Source organism: Ischnura elegans, chromosome X (genome assembly GCF_921293095.1).
Source record: "Ischnura elegans chromosome X, ioIscEleg1.1, whole genome shotgun sequence".
NCBI classification, from domain to species: Eukaryota; Metazoa; Arthropoda; class Insecta; order Odonata; family Coenagrionidae; genus Ischnura; species Ischnura elegans.
Window position 1 is genome coordinate 46232836 of NC_060259.1, and position 15500 is coordinate 46248335.

Genomic DNA, 15500 nt, shown 5'->3' on the forward strand with positions numbered 1-15500 from the left:
TGTGTATAAATGTAATGCTGTAAATTTGATTGCAAGCTATCGTGAATAAGAGTAATGTTGAAAATTCGGTATATGAAGAATTTTCTTAGTTTTTGAAACTTCAGATTCATGTGGAACTAGTGATTACTTAGCATGAAAGTTATGCTTCTTCAGGTGTGTATTGTGAATGACATGAATCACATTTTTCCCTTCAGAATATTGTGTGTACTGAAGAATTTGCAATGGCGATCGATTAGCTACATGGAAGCATTCTATGCCCATGAAAGTCACCTCACTTTGCCTTTAAAATTTAAATAGTTAAAAAAAAATGTTGTTGTTCAATGTTTTAATCTTTTCCTTTTTCATGACCGATGGCAAAATAAAAATGACCTAAACCAAGGATACTGATACATTTAAGGCATGATAAAGTACAGTATCAAAAAAAAACGAAAAGTAGGTCAAAGAAGGAATGCGGCTCGTGAAATCAGGCTCCCTAACTTCCTTTATTGTGCTCCTAAGAAGTATTTAAAATGGCCTTCTTTCTCAGCATTCTGAACTCACCGAGGGTATGTATCCAAAAAGATAAGCTAAGGAGGGTAACCAATCCGCGGAATCAATGGAAACTCCTCGATTTTCTTTGTCTTGACTCAAGGAAAGAATTAGATTTTGAATTGGAAGGGAAAAAAACGCGTCCGTGCGGAAGGCGTGTATTTCCCAGCGGGCCGGGGTCTGGTGGCTGGCGGGCGGGCGGTCAATCTTGAAGGGGGCAGAGAGTGGGGCGGGGGAGTTGTGGCGCTCGCTCGGGGGGCGGTGGGGGCGCCACCCCACCCCCACACGAGGAAGGGGGCAGAGAGCGAGGAAGGGTCCTGGAGGCTGAAGACCAATTTGTGACAGGAAAGTCCTCATTAGTTTGCCGCCCGGGGGCCCGCACTCGAGAGGCAAGGTCTGATTAGAAAGAGGCGGCGTGAAGTGAGGGGAGTTGCCTTGGGGGGCGCTGCACACGGAGCCTCGCGCTAATTCCGTTAGGCGCGCCCCTTTGACACCGTCGCCCGGCCCCCGGGGGGGGTGGAGGGGGCCGCGTCTGGAGGCGTCCCCATGGGGACCCGGGAGAGGGTCGCCCCGCTAAGGGCATTAATTCGCCCGGTACTTGGTGACTATCGACCTCTCAGAAGAATAGCATTAGCGGCGTCGGGGGTGGGACGGGGGGGGGGGCGGGAGGGGCAATGCGGGCCTCCGTCCTCCCGCCGTCCCGCCCCACACCTTTTTGGCGGCCCGCGTGTCTCTCCTTGTGCTCCGATGCCCCCCGATGCTAGAGGTGATGAATATGCCCACTTCACCTCAGGCCTCCACTCTATGTCCCACCAATATCCACCAGGTGAGAGTCTAAACAAGGATATATACAGAGTTCGTATTGACTTTTTTCAATTTCTTGATATTTTCAGGAATTCTACATCTAAATCTACATACTACCCCGTCAGCCACATAAAAAGGCGTGTTACAAGTGGTGTTAGGACTCTAGCCGTCTACGAATAAAAAAAATAGTTGGAACAAAATTAATATAAGTATTTATTTAAGTCCTTAATGGTTTGGGAGAAAAGCAAATTCCCATATTTATCCGTTCGGCAAAATATTTCTCTTAATTTATCGCTTCTGTCGGACTGGGAAATAAAGTGAGAGAGTGGGAAGTAAAGAGATGATTTTGTCTGTGTCACTCCTAAAGATATTTATTCTCAAATTTTCAAGAAATCTAAGCCTAGCGCGTAGCCTCCGAGTCTTTAGCGACTCTTAGCTCTAATTCGCTTAACATCTCGGTAACGCTGTCTGAACGCCAGTAGCAATATGGATATCCGCGTAGAATTGCGGAATATAAACAAGTTCTCAAAATACTTATAGATTTATTCATTTTTTCTTTCACGTTCTGAGCGTTTCGTCCTTAAATTCATGCGTGCATATAATCGTATTTACATGAGGAGCGTCAGTTACAGTGTAGTGTATTCACTACATCTACCAATGAAATCACATTGCCAAAGAGGTTAATTAAGTACGTGTAGTACATGAGTTCTTCATGCGTTGTGAGTGACGGAAGGTCAAGCTATGTAATCTTGTCTGATAACTTGATTATATGATGTTAGGAAAAATTGCACTCCATTAACTTCAATACTTGGGTTTAATAAAATTAGGGCCTCAATGTTTACTCCTTCATTTTAAGCACGGTGCTGAATTTCGCCAATGAAAAACTCATTAACACGGCAATTAATATTAGGGGAAATCTTCGACCATGTTTTCCTATGATTCCTCAGATAAAATTTATTCTTTGAATTCCTAGTACTAATTTTACATTGCAGGTAGGCCAGAGTCTACGTAAGTCCATTTATGAATGCATTGGTACTAAGAAAATTATCCAGTTATGAGTGCCCATTCTACGAATATTAAAAACTAGCAGACAATCCGGCGTTGGTCAGGAAGGATATTACTCAGAGAAGTGGGAATTCATGATCACATAGCAGGATTTTATGTTTTTTCTTTGAGCGACTCAAAGGGTGTGCCTACCCGAAAGGATGTCGATCCTCAGTTGTGTGACGTGACATAAAAAACTGTTGTGAGAAAAGAACGCAAAGTACGCGTTGAATACAAACAAAAGTAGCACTATGTGGCGCAGTAGCGTCAGATGCATCTATGCCCTAATTTCGGCTGCAATCCGTGCATCCGTACGATACGCATAGCGGACAGACAAACAGAAATCCTCTTACATTCATTGAAGATTTTGAATATTGTGTTCATCGTTTCAATTTACCGGTTGAATAATTATGACCGCAGTCTGTGGAACTAATTTAAAAATAATAGGTGAAATATGTGTCCTTGCAAATAAAGAGTCAACATTTTAATTAAAAGTATACCTGTGATTTGATGAATTCAAATGGTGTGAGACGGTTCATTTCTATTGAAAAATAGATCCTACTCATCTGTTTAATAATTTCATATAACGCTCGATTTCACTTGTTGTAACAGGTGTGTTAAAGACTAAAGGGGACTGCGTTTCAACAATATTTCAGTTTAATCGTACTCTTCCCTGTGCATAAATGTTTTCTGCTGTGTATACGGAAACAAAATCATAGCTGTGCAATCTCTCAATCATGAAGAACCGTTACCTCACTATTTCTTTACAGTCGAATATTGTGCTCTTCTCAATGTTTACTTTCTTTTACCACACTCATTGCTTCTGTATTCCTTTTTCAATCACTTTTTATTGCTGCCATTATTTCCTTGCATCGGTAATCTAAGTGCGTACTTCTGAACTTTTGGATAGTTTTCATCGGTTACCCCTTCATCAATCTGAATCTGCTGCTGCTTTGAAGACTAATCATACTTCCTCGTTTGCTCAGTATTTACATTGCTGCTCATTTCGGCACAATTTGTTCTAGCATTTTTTCCGCATACATATTTTGGGTTTTTCTGAGATTTAGTTTGGTGTTGTGGCAAGAGAGCCGCTCCTTATAGTGTTGGCCCAGGTTGAAGTCCCTGTGGTGGCAGAGAAATTTTAGAGACAGCTCGATCTCTGCTTGAGTGTTGTGTGGAGGGCACTTAACGCTCAACAGTACGTCCGTCGCATGGGTCGTTGTCCCCTCGGCGCTTTTCGTTAAGAGAGGGCTAATGCCGACGCCGGGTTTCCTACTACCCTTCCTTCGTACCCTTCCCTCTAGCTATCAATAGCCCCCTCTAATTATCATACCTTGTGCTCATTTCTTTCAAGCTTCACATCACATGCTGTGGAATAATTATTTTCAACTCATTTTTTTAAGCATTCTCACATGACCGGAAGTTTTTTGTACAATTTCAATTTCGTTCATTCTTCCAGTGACTGCGTTTCAGCAACAGAAAGTAATGCCCGTGGGTCGATATGACTGCGACTTCTTGCGAGTCTTCGCGCCGATACTTCGTGCCATTGCTCAAGTGTGGCGCTGCGGACACGCCGAGGAAACTATGGCCAAGGGTCCCGCGGGTGAGTTTGCTTCGCTAATGATGTAATTTATTTTGGTAAATGAGCCTAAAATTCTCAGAAGCTGGATTTTTCTTATCATTTTGCTGTGGTGGGCTATGTAAAAATGTCAAATAAAACAGCGCACAATCATGCAGTAGTCTTTCAAGTGGAATGAACTTATATGTTACTTAGATTCCCACTTGGATGAGCTACTTATATTTTATGTATTGAACTTAACTTATCATTTTGAACTTAAGAAGAAAGTTATTTTAAGTTCAAGTTTTAATTTCACTGGAATGGAGTGCATCGATGTATTTTTACGAAGAATAGGTAGCTTCCAACGTATTTCCAACGAATTTTCTGCATATGTAAGGGGGTAAATATGAGATATGGGATGAAAGAGATTTAAATCTGGGGTAATTCCCCGAAATACTAATGCTTTATTGTGTAACTCCATTTTAAATGCTTTATTTAAAAATACAATGATGGTTTCTATGTTTTATTTCATGTATTTTATATGCCATGGTGATTACTATCATGAGTATTTTGATGTAAATAGAGCGCCGTACTCCTCAACTCGACAGTATTACTTTTCGCATCAGTCATGAAAAATGTATTCCTGGTGGTCGTATATAATCTCATCATCCCATGTCTTTGATCAAATACTCGGTTATTAATGTAAGGCTCCAAAAGATAGAGAATGTGGTATTTTTACTAATGGTCTTTGGTAAAAATTAGGAATTCCGTATATTTTTTACCAAGATACAAATATTTCTTCTAAGTGGCGCTTGTTCATTGTATTTTATGTGTTAGTGTATTTCTCTGGACAATTTTAGGTCAAAGCGACATCTCACAATAAGATTCCAATGAAAGTTTCCCTATTGTAAGTGTAATAATTTCATCTTGTTTTTGATAGCTTATTTATTGACTTTATGTTAGGAAAGAAATACGAAAAAGGCAGTAATTTCTCGGAATAGCTCCTTCTGCGTGGAAGAGATTTCCAATATGAAAGCATATTGATTTAATGGACATTCATCAGGAATTGAAGAGGGAAGTGGTTGATGGGGAGGGAGGATCCTAGAATTCTTTTCTAGTAATCCATGGAAACCTACCTTAATCGGTAGAATACTAAAACAATAACGACAGAAATTGAGACAGAACGGTGCGTGTCATATCGGCGCTCTATAAAAAAATTGGAGTTTTGGTCGCCTCGTGTTTTCTTTAATCTTTAACATAGCCCTCACACACTAGTAGGATTTGGGGTGGTCTAGCCAGGTTGGGTGGTCGGCAATCGTCGAGGGCCCCGAACTTAGGAGGCCCACCACAACGCTCGTGTCTATAGTGAAGCGTAATGAAAGGTGTAGTAAAAAGACTCAGATTACTTGAAACAAAGATTTTTGCAATTACAAAATTCCATGTTTTCATTAGTTGTTTATTTACACATTATAGAAATATTACATAGAAATAAAGGTGTAAAGAAATAAAACAACACGATACTTTTTGAAAGGGTTATTCGAAAAAGTAATTTCGCGCTGAAAAAGCAAGTTTCTAAACTTTTCCAGTGGAGGACCCCCGAATCCACCAGCAAAGTGCCTGTCGATGGGGCCAGTCGTGGGCTCCAACCAAGGGTTCTCAATCACCTCAAACCCCCCCTGGAGCATGCAAAACTTCTGCCTGCTATGGATTAAGAAGGACATTTTTGTTATGTGAAAATGGAAATACTGACCCTTAGAAAAGGTAGCACCAAAACATCGAACTAACCACAAATTCATTCAAAATGTGCTTGGCACTCATGAAGCCATTTATGTTTCAAATACGAATACGGAAATGTGAATTGTGTCATAGTGTAAAAATAATTTCATATTATGAGCAATGGAAAGAGTAATTAAATCACGAAATAATTTTATCCTTATTTTTGGCGTTAAGAAGATGGAATTTTTTCTGTGAAGTTCATTGTTGCAATTTGGCCATCAACCGTTAATTAATTTCCATAAGCTTTCGCAATTGTAATGTTTTGAATAAAATATGTTTCCAATTCATATGGAACATCACACTAAACTTTAAACATGAAATTCAAATGAAAACATAAAAAAGGGCGTTCGTAAAAATGCCACCTTGATTTCAACGTTCATTGAAGGTAAATAGCTAGTTGGAACTTCATTCGTAATTGTGAATTTTATAATGTTATAAATTATAGCGAACTTCCTCGCAAGCATCTTATGGAAAAGAGAACTTAGTCTTTTTACCCTAAATTATTCTATAGAATAGTGAAAAAAATAAATGAGCTAGCTTGAGAGTGGGAAAACATAAGATAGTGTAACTTGTTTTGTAGGACTAGAAAAGCAGTATGTAATGTCAACAGTACAGAACCAAAGAGAGATCCATGGCTTAACAATTGATGGTGACACCTTCCAGGGTGTAAGCAGCTTTGAGCTTTGAGCACCTTGGAGCATTAATAACTATTGACAATAGCCTCATGAGGTGCATACGGGAACGAATTGAAGCCAGAAATAGGGATTTCTATGTCAATTTAAAATATATAAGGAGTAGAATAGAAAGTAGATCCCTGACAATGAAACTTAAAATGACATAAGTACGACCAGTGGCGTAATATTGATCAGAGACCTGGACAATGACAGCGTTGGATGGAGGAGGACTCAGAACCTTCGAAAAAAATATCCTTCGTAGAATATATGGCACAGTATACGACCATAGGTTGGAGGGTAAGATAAAATGGGGATATAGAACAGCTGATCGAAGGAAAGAACAGTGAAGTTCATCAAGGCAGAGATGATACGATGGATGGGACATGTTGAGAGAATGTATGAGAGATGAGATACCAAAACGGATGGTTAAAGGTAGGCTGTTTTAAGGAAGAACACGGGGAAGACCCAAGAGTAGATGGATGGACCAAGTGTTACCTGGGCAAGATGGGAGTGAGAGGTTGGCGGAAGAAAATTGCCAATAGGACAGAATAGGGAGAAGTACAGCAGGCGGAAGCCCGCACAGAAGAAGAAAAGAAGAAGAAAAGCAATATCTATAGCAATGTTAACGCTATGGTATAGGAAAAAACTGTTTGAATGTTAGTTTCACGTATCGTGGTGCAGAGTCACCATTTTTTTTCCTTTTCGCCAACACCATTTCTTTTACTGTTTAGACGTCAGAATATGCGGAAAATAAATCCGTTTTGAAAAAGTATTGCGAAATTAATTATTTATTTTTTTTCACTTTTAAGTTTTAGCGTCATAACCATTCATTTTCAACTTCATACGACTTGTACCACTCCACCGTTGTCATAATTCCAGTACCTAAGGAGGAAAGCGTCATTACGCTAAAAACGGGTCTATAGAATCTCCTTACTTATCAAAACTTCAGGCTGTTCTCAACGGAAAACAGATTACCTTCATATTAACCCCTTCACCAAGAGCATAAATGGTAATGGATTGATTTGTTACTGTAGTCTGCAGTAATTGATATTATATAAATTGGTATCACATGCAATGCTAATTATCATTTTACAGGACTCATTGGATCAAGTTTATTTGTTGTAAACTTGATAAAATTTCCTACATGAATGTTATACTTAAAATTCCAGCTATGAGATATAATGCATCTGTTTGCGAGCAAACTACGAAAATTAGCACATGCTTGTAGAAATTTGGAATGGATGCATAGAAAAAAACGGGCATGCTAAAGGAAAAGAAACACAAATATACCAGTTATATCCCATACTCGAAAAGTATCCACGATAATTTAGTTTCAATCGGAGGAATAATGGGTTAAGATTGGACATAATAAAAGAGAAGGAAAGTTCCACGAGAAAGACCCCTGGCCAAAATGCTTAGTCTAAATCAAGAGAAATGGAGGAGAGAGATTCTAGGGGGATGTAATAGAATTAGCGATGGACAGGGATGGATGGAGGGTAGGTTAATAGGAAATGGATAGCGAAGGGACGCTCGGCCGGAGTTGCATCATTTCTTCGCCGGACACGAGTCAACAAATTTCGCCCGCTTTATATCTCCCTCGGGCGCGAAATGCCTGGGGGCGGGGGAGGGAGGGGAGGGTCCCCCACACCACTCGAGGCGCCAGCACCGATGCCCCCACCCCTTCCCTCACCCTCCCTCTCCCCCACACCCCCTCCTCGCTCGCCTCCTTACAAACTTCCCTCATCCGTAGCCGAGCATCCATTGGTGGAACCGCCCTCCCACATTCCGGCCCCATTACCCCCGCCGGCCACCGCCTGGTCGCCCGCCTGCGGCTCTCGTCGTGGCTCTCCCGTATTCCGCTGCTCTGCGGCCGGCGGCGCGGCGGCTGAGGGCGCAGGCTCGGGGCGGGCCCCCGTCCGGGTGCGGCGGGGGTAGGGGAGCGGGCGCGGAAGCTTAGCGCCCGGCTTGCCGCGCCGCCACCTCCAGAGTGCACGCTGCTGCCATCTCTCGGCAGGCCGCGATCACTACGGCGTGGAAGCGAGGCGCCCGCGCAGCCATCACGCGCCTCCCGCACCCTCCCGCCGCACCCCGGCCGGCCGCACCCCTTGATTCGCCCTCGCCTTTGCGGCACCCCGGGTGCGGGACCCTATCCTTTCCTTCGTCTCCCGCCCGCACCCCACCCCGTACCGCGCCTTTTGCTGCTCCCGCACCCCTCCCTCCTAGGGTGCAGAAAGGAGGGAGTTTTTAAAAGCCCGTATTAATATGCTATCCGCCCCTCCGAGGAGGAAGAAATGCCGGCCTCGGGAAAGCAAGTGGGTGGAGGCACGGGAAGGATTGCCCTTATTAAGACGCTGGCGGGTGCGGGGTGCGGCGGGGGCGCGGTGGACTGACTCCTTTTTCCGGCTCGCCGATTGCGAGGGCTCTGCCCCGTGGAGCATTATCGCCCCTGTGGAAAGGCGCTGCCACTCATCATTTTGACGATGCTGGATCGAAGGTTAATGGTATTCAGTTAAGAGGGGCCTTTTGACTCGCACCCCCCCCCCCCCTGAGGAAGGGCGTCTGTGGCGTTCTCGGGGCGCGGCGCTGTGGCTCGGCTTGAAAGGGATGGGGAGCCGTCAAGCGGCAAATGCCAGGGCACTCCCCAACTGCGAAAGCCAGTCAACCCTTTTCCTGAGCGCCAACCCTTCCCTTTTACATCTCTTAGTTTTGCTCTACACAAAGAAACTTGCATCCTTCATTCATTACATGCACTTATGCACACTGATTTTTCCACTGCTGAGTATCTTTTGGTGATGTTTTTCGGGTGTACCCCGCTTATTCGAACGGTTTTTTCCCGACGTTTCGTGGCCGTTGCTGGTCACTTCCCGCGAGAGCTCCTAGCAGGAAATATTACTGAGTATGTCTCAAAGCAAAAAATTTGCCGGATATATCTAACGGAAAGGCATCGCCTTTTCTCTGCCAAGTACTAGTCCTAAACATATGTTTTTTTTGCAATTGCGTGCCGAAGCAATGAAATGTAAAAGAGCCACGTACCTCAGTAGAGGTGTTGAAATTGAAAATATGTGCCAATTTGTGCGAACTGCCTTCGGTGTAAACATGGTTGAATAGCTTATATTTAAAGTATAAATTTACCTATTCAAACATTATGACATGTCCATTCAGAATAAGCGACAAACAAAAAATTTAATATAGTTTAATTTGACGCACCTGAATGACGAGAATCTTCGTCACTCGTTCGGAACGCTTGGGAGAAAAATTATGAGTATTCTCGCCAGCATTTTATTGGATCCTGAATTTGAAAATAGTACCTCAGGTTTATATATCAGGTTCTCAGAACAGAATAATGCTAGAGGCACAATTAAATTCTGACTCAACCCGCAAAGGTCCAACTATCTCCATATCGTCAAGATCATATTACTTGCAATGTATGCAAGTAATAATAAAGTTTAAACCAAGCAATAAAAAGTCCTCTTAACCGATCGCATGCCTCCCTTATCGAAGTGATGCATTTTATCTTATTCCTGATTTTTTACTTGCTTTTAACTCAAATGTTCTATCGTGAAATTTTTAGGAGCATCTTAATGCTGAGTTTTTTTGCCAGAATTAATTTCTATACAAAGAATTGAATTATTAGTGGCGTGTAACAGAAAAAGCTCTACATGAAGAAATTCGACTACACGAATTTTTCTGTTTGAAATGATGAGTGAACTCTAGCCGTTAAATAAATTTCATTAATCTGTGTTTAAAGTTTTGATGACAAATTCAAATTCTATAATTTATGCATTTGAATGATGATGTCTTAGAAAGGCAATAAATTTTCATTATTAGGAATACAGCTATAGCCTATGAGGAAGAATTGCAAAGACATTATTATGTCTTTTTTTAGAAATTAATGGCAGCCCGAAAAATTCAAAAGCTACCTTTATGTTAATAATATGCGAAGACCCAGAAAACACTCACTTACTGACCGACTCAATTAATAAAGAACGGAATAGATTGGCGTAGGGTGAATGCCCTGGAGGATTCAGAAATTCAGACGATCTTAATGCAAGGCCAATGAGTTGGGATGCTATCGTTAGATCATAAAGAAAAACGGGCCAAAAAATATCAACGTGTGTGACCAAAAAATCTCAGGGTATTTAAATGGGGTGGATAAATTTTATTCTGTCGCGCAGAATTAATTTGTTCATAAAAATTGCGAAATCGAACTACTACCTTCGAATTGCCATGAGAAAAAATTGAAGAACCCGGCCATTGGTCCGGAAAGCCAAAGGTTCGTGGTTCGATTTCCGGTCCAGGGGATTTATTACTATTACACTACCTTCGAGCTTGGAATATAACACGGACATATGATTAAATTTTCAGCAATTTATTTTCAGTAATATCATTTCTCTCGTTCACTGGTGAAAATTCCACTGATTACTCCTTTTAAAGCAAGATATATATTTTTTGTGTTAGTCTTTATCCAAAGGTGTTTCGTATACCATAGGTTTATATATGTCTTCTTCAAATTCTGGTCTGAATATTTTTCTGAATTAAATGAGGAAATATTTTACTTAGAAAAACGATAATTAGCAAATGAGACTCTACGGCGTACCTTTGTTTTAATAGAAAGTGAATGACGTAATTATAGTGTCATGAATACCATTGTCTATTTTTTTTATAAAAATCGTTGTATACTCTTATCGATTTTCATGAATTTAGTATTTTAAATATCCATAATAGTATTTTAAATATAGAATGAGGCTGTTCAGAAATATTGGACCAGCGAAGGAAGAAATGGATGTAACAGGTTTGAACTCGTTTTACTAATTAATTTAATTAGCACAAAATATGCAAATTTATCAGTACATACATGCTTGCTTAACCTGTGACCAAATAAGAAAACTTTCCAAAAGAGAGGTCTTTTCTTCAGTAAAAATAATCATTAAGCACCGTAATCCTTTCCGCCTCAAAAGTAAAGCATAAGCATGGAGCCATATGTTTCTTTAAGGTATTTTACTTACACAAAACCACTCTTTTTTGCTTGATATAGCCTCAATAATTACTAATCATATAAAAGGCATGAACAGTTACTGAAAAAGTAAGGGATCTTAAAAGGTTTCGAGCATTTTGCATCCTAGCCTTTCATTTGACTGGGCTAGGTAAAGTCTTTCTCCAAGTTATTTGGCTTTCGTTTTTTTGGTGAAGATTGGAATTTCATGTTGTGTGGTATGTTGAAATTAATCATTATTTTAAACGATTTTCAATCAAAAAAATTTCCCAATCTTAAAGGTGTATCTTATACCATGTGTTGGGACTGTTATGTCATTTAGAGTAAGTGCCATATTTTTACGGTTCTCAAAACATAACTCATCATTAATTCCGTCATTTTTTACTTGCATGGCGATTACGTTGGTGATAATTCCCTAGTAATTAGTGTTATCACATCATGATTCTCTTCACCTTAAACTCAATGCTTGTAAGGAAGCTTTATGCCGTTTTCCTCGGAAGTGTAGGGTATATTTTGAGGAGCAGTTGCATAAATCCTGTTAAGATAATATGTTAATCTAGTCGAAAATTTATATTTTACCATGACGAGGAGAGGAGGAAATATCCATTTCAGGAGAAAATACCCCTTTTGGAAATTTTTTAGAGATTGATAACTAAGGAACTATTTTTCTGTATAGTGTATCATTGGTAAGGCTTCTTGTTCACTTCTTGTTGTAGTTCAAGGATTGTTCTTATAAATAATCTATTTAAATTCTATAAATTCATATCATTCCCGAGCTACTGCCCTCTTTTTGATGATCATCGTGGTGATTGTTGCTTGAATAATGGCATCCGTAATAGTTTTTTTGCAAGATTATAATCTGCATGTTATTAAAATAAGAATGGTGGGGTACATATAGATGCCACTATAGATGAATGAATTCTTTTTTAGCCTTTTATTGAATGCAGACAGTGAATTAAATGAGGTGAAATATTGTTTGATTTGGATGATGCTTGACGGTAACTAAGATGAAGGATATTTCTTTTGACGTTTAACGGAAAAGGTATGAAATATACACAGAGTATGAAATATTCGCAATCCTTTGACAATATCAGAACATTGAAGTATTAGGTATTCACTCTTACCTCCGGGCTTTCCTTGGGCGTACGCATAAGAAGAATATGTCTGACAGCTTTGAAGGAACATGGCTTCAATAGACGAGTGATCAGTCAATGCAACGAAAAAGAGAAACATATTATGTAACGAATAATTGGGGATACTTGGAAATCATTGGAAGTAATTGGGCAAGTATTTAGCCGAAGAAAATGTCTGTATAATGAGTAAGAGAACACGATCCACGTTATATAGGAAAATGTGTTGGTGTTCAATATGATACATATCATTGAATGAACCCTTTCGGTAACAGATATAGGTGAATCTAATTGGATTAGGACGAGGCGCAAGGAATAATATTTTCAGAAAATAGATACAATATCCCATAATAGCCCACAAAATTCATGCACGCGAACTCAAAAATAAATTACAGTGAGAAAATGGTAATAGACTACATGATTAAGTTAAGTTAGCTAAATTAAATGGATTATTAAACATAAAATATGTACAATGTTAATTTCGTTCCACTCAAGTTTTATTTTACACACCAATAGCTATAAATAATGCCGGCCCTTTTATATACTATATCTGAGACATTTTGGCTGAAAATGCGGTGTAGAGTAAACAAATTACGTACTTATGTATTAATATTTAGTTATATTGCATTACTTACTAATAGTCTTCCAGAAAAATTTGAATATTTATTGAGTAAAATTTCAAAATTTACATTCATTTATAATGTCTCACTGCGCTTTCTCACTCTTCATCAAAATTCTGCTTTGAAGAACGGTTTCTACCAATAAGACTATGTATCAATAAGGCTCCACAATTATAGAACCCTAACCTTTCGTACTTCATAGAACACTATTTTTTCTTTTCTAATAACCTACTGTATCTGCTTTCTTCTTTGTACGTTCGGTGTACGTGTGGATTAGTGTACAAAGAGATGGAAGCACGTTCAATGATTATGTAAGATTTTTATGAGAATTTTCAATGGCCGAGTCAGTAAGGAGTAGATTTAGCTTTCTTAAATAATTCTTTAAAATCTCACCATGACATTGATTGAGTGAGTGAACAAATCAGATGCTTAGCTAACTGGTGGCAGAACTGAGCTATAGTTCTACAGCAAATTGATGGAAAATTTGAGTCAAAAACGTTTAAAATTACAATGGGCTGAAAACGTTAAACATAAGTAGCCAAAATTTATCGCTGACATGAATTTTATCTCGTGTAATGCTTTTAATCAACGTTCTAATTTAATAAATCATAAAACAAGCACACGAATGTATTCATTGTGAATATGATACCCAATGCAGCTATGACGGCCATTCTGATTTAGCAGAAGAGAATAGAATATACTCTTTTGGTACACATGAAAATAATTATTTTTAAGTTTATATAAAGTAGTCTGTATAATTCATTGGAGGGATGATTTTCACAAGGTTTTCCCAAATCTTCCACGACTTATATTTTATAACTTTTTACCTTGAGCTGTTGGGTAAAAATGGTAGGGTAATTAAATTTTGAGATCTAATTTTAAGGGCGAAAGGGTTTTGGAAACTCTAAAAACAGACTCTTAAAGAAATAGAGCTGCAATGAACCACTCTTTTTTGTAGCTGTTTGCTTCCATGTTATTTATCCATCATTTCCATCAATTTTGATGAGACAGTTACTCAAGAGAATAGAGCATACTTTTCTGGTATGTATGCTTACAATTACTTATAAATTCATGCACAGTAGTCCCTTTAATTCATCGGAGGGATGAGTTATTGCATATTATTCAATATATGAATTATAATTATTTCCTGGAGGTTATGTTTGATTATCGATTATTTTCAGCCACTTCGTTGTCCTTTCTCCTGTTACTGGTAGTATTTTATAGCATACATTATCTTTTGATGACGAAACAACAGAGACGTAGGTATAGCCTTGGTATGATCTATTGTAAAATTTAGCAAAAGCGTGCACCAAAATTCTTAAAAAGCTATTGAATGAATGCGTTTTGACGTTGCTACTTACTTTCTACTTTTACGTCATAGTAATGAAAACTTCCTCTACATTATCTCAGAAGATTGCGTCAGGTATAGCATTAACCTAAATAGTTTCATAGAATACTTGCGATGAAGCATTATATTCTTCTAGGAGGTATCATTGTATAACAATTATCAATTATTATCTTTCCAAGTTTTTTGGCTGTTTTTTATGCTAATCTCTTATATGCAAGATTCATGGATGCAAAGATTTCCTGTTCTAGCTTTCGCCCCCTCCCCCACGTTTATCTCTAATCGTTGTGTGATAACCCAAGTAAATCTAAAGGCCTTTTTCTTAGTAATATCCCATTCATAGCTTGCGTACGGGCTGTGAACTTTTTAATACACATGGCACATATCATCCAAATAAAAATTTTCAGGAGTATAGGTACCTCTTGAATTTGGACAAAAATAATGGCTCGGCACCTTAAAATTTCAGTGCATCTTAATTTAAGTCTTACTGCATTTAAATATTACGTTTCTCCTTTATGAAATAACTTTAATTTAGCCCAATAAGTGTGTATCCACCATTGTAACATTGTTTAAATGAGGAATTGTCTGTTCTCCCATCAGCATCCTAATTTTGATATGTTTTTCTCTTTTGAAATTTAGCTAGCACAAAACGATCTCTCTTCTGCGGATAAGTCGTGAAACTCCAATCGTATACCTCAAAATATATAAAAAATATTTGTTATTTGCTGTGCAGTGATTTATAGCCGGGCTTCTTCATTCAAACAATATTTTACTTGTGGATTCGCACCAAGCAAGTTGTGCAGTAGTTTAGGCGACCACTCCCTCTGGTGCTTACGGTGCGTGGCTATGCTCTCCCGCTCAGCTTACCCTGTCATCAGAGGGGAAATAAGGATTCTTACAAGAACATAACAGCAGTGGCTAATGTCAAACCGTCTTTGGCTGCCCATCATTCAATAATCACTATACCATCGATTGCACTGGTTATTGTTTATATTTTAACCCATCGATGAAATCATATTTTTATATTT

At 39.1% G+C, this 15500-nt stretch overlaps 1 protein-coding gene across 2 annotated transcripts in view; it reads right to left on the reverse strand.

The window, feature by feature from the left end:
- The window catches only part of LOC124171021 (segmentation protein Runt-like), a 91149-nt gene that overhangs the window by 14908 nt on the left and 60741 nt on the right, over positions 1-15500 (reverse strand). The window contains exon 4 of one of the 2 annotated variants that reach the window (XM_046550156.1): positions 12502-12564. The exons of the other annotated variant lie outside the window; for it this stretch is intronic. Within the exon in view, the coding sequence (XP_046406112.1) occupies positions 12502-12564 (63 nt within the window). The remainder of the gene's footprint in view (positions 1-12501; positions 12565-15500) is intronic. 2 annotated transcript variants of the gene reach the window in all.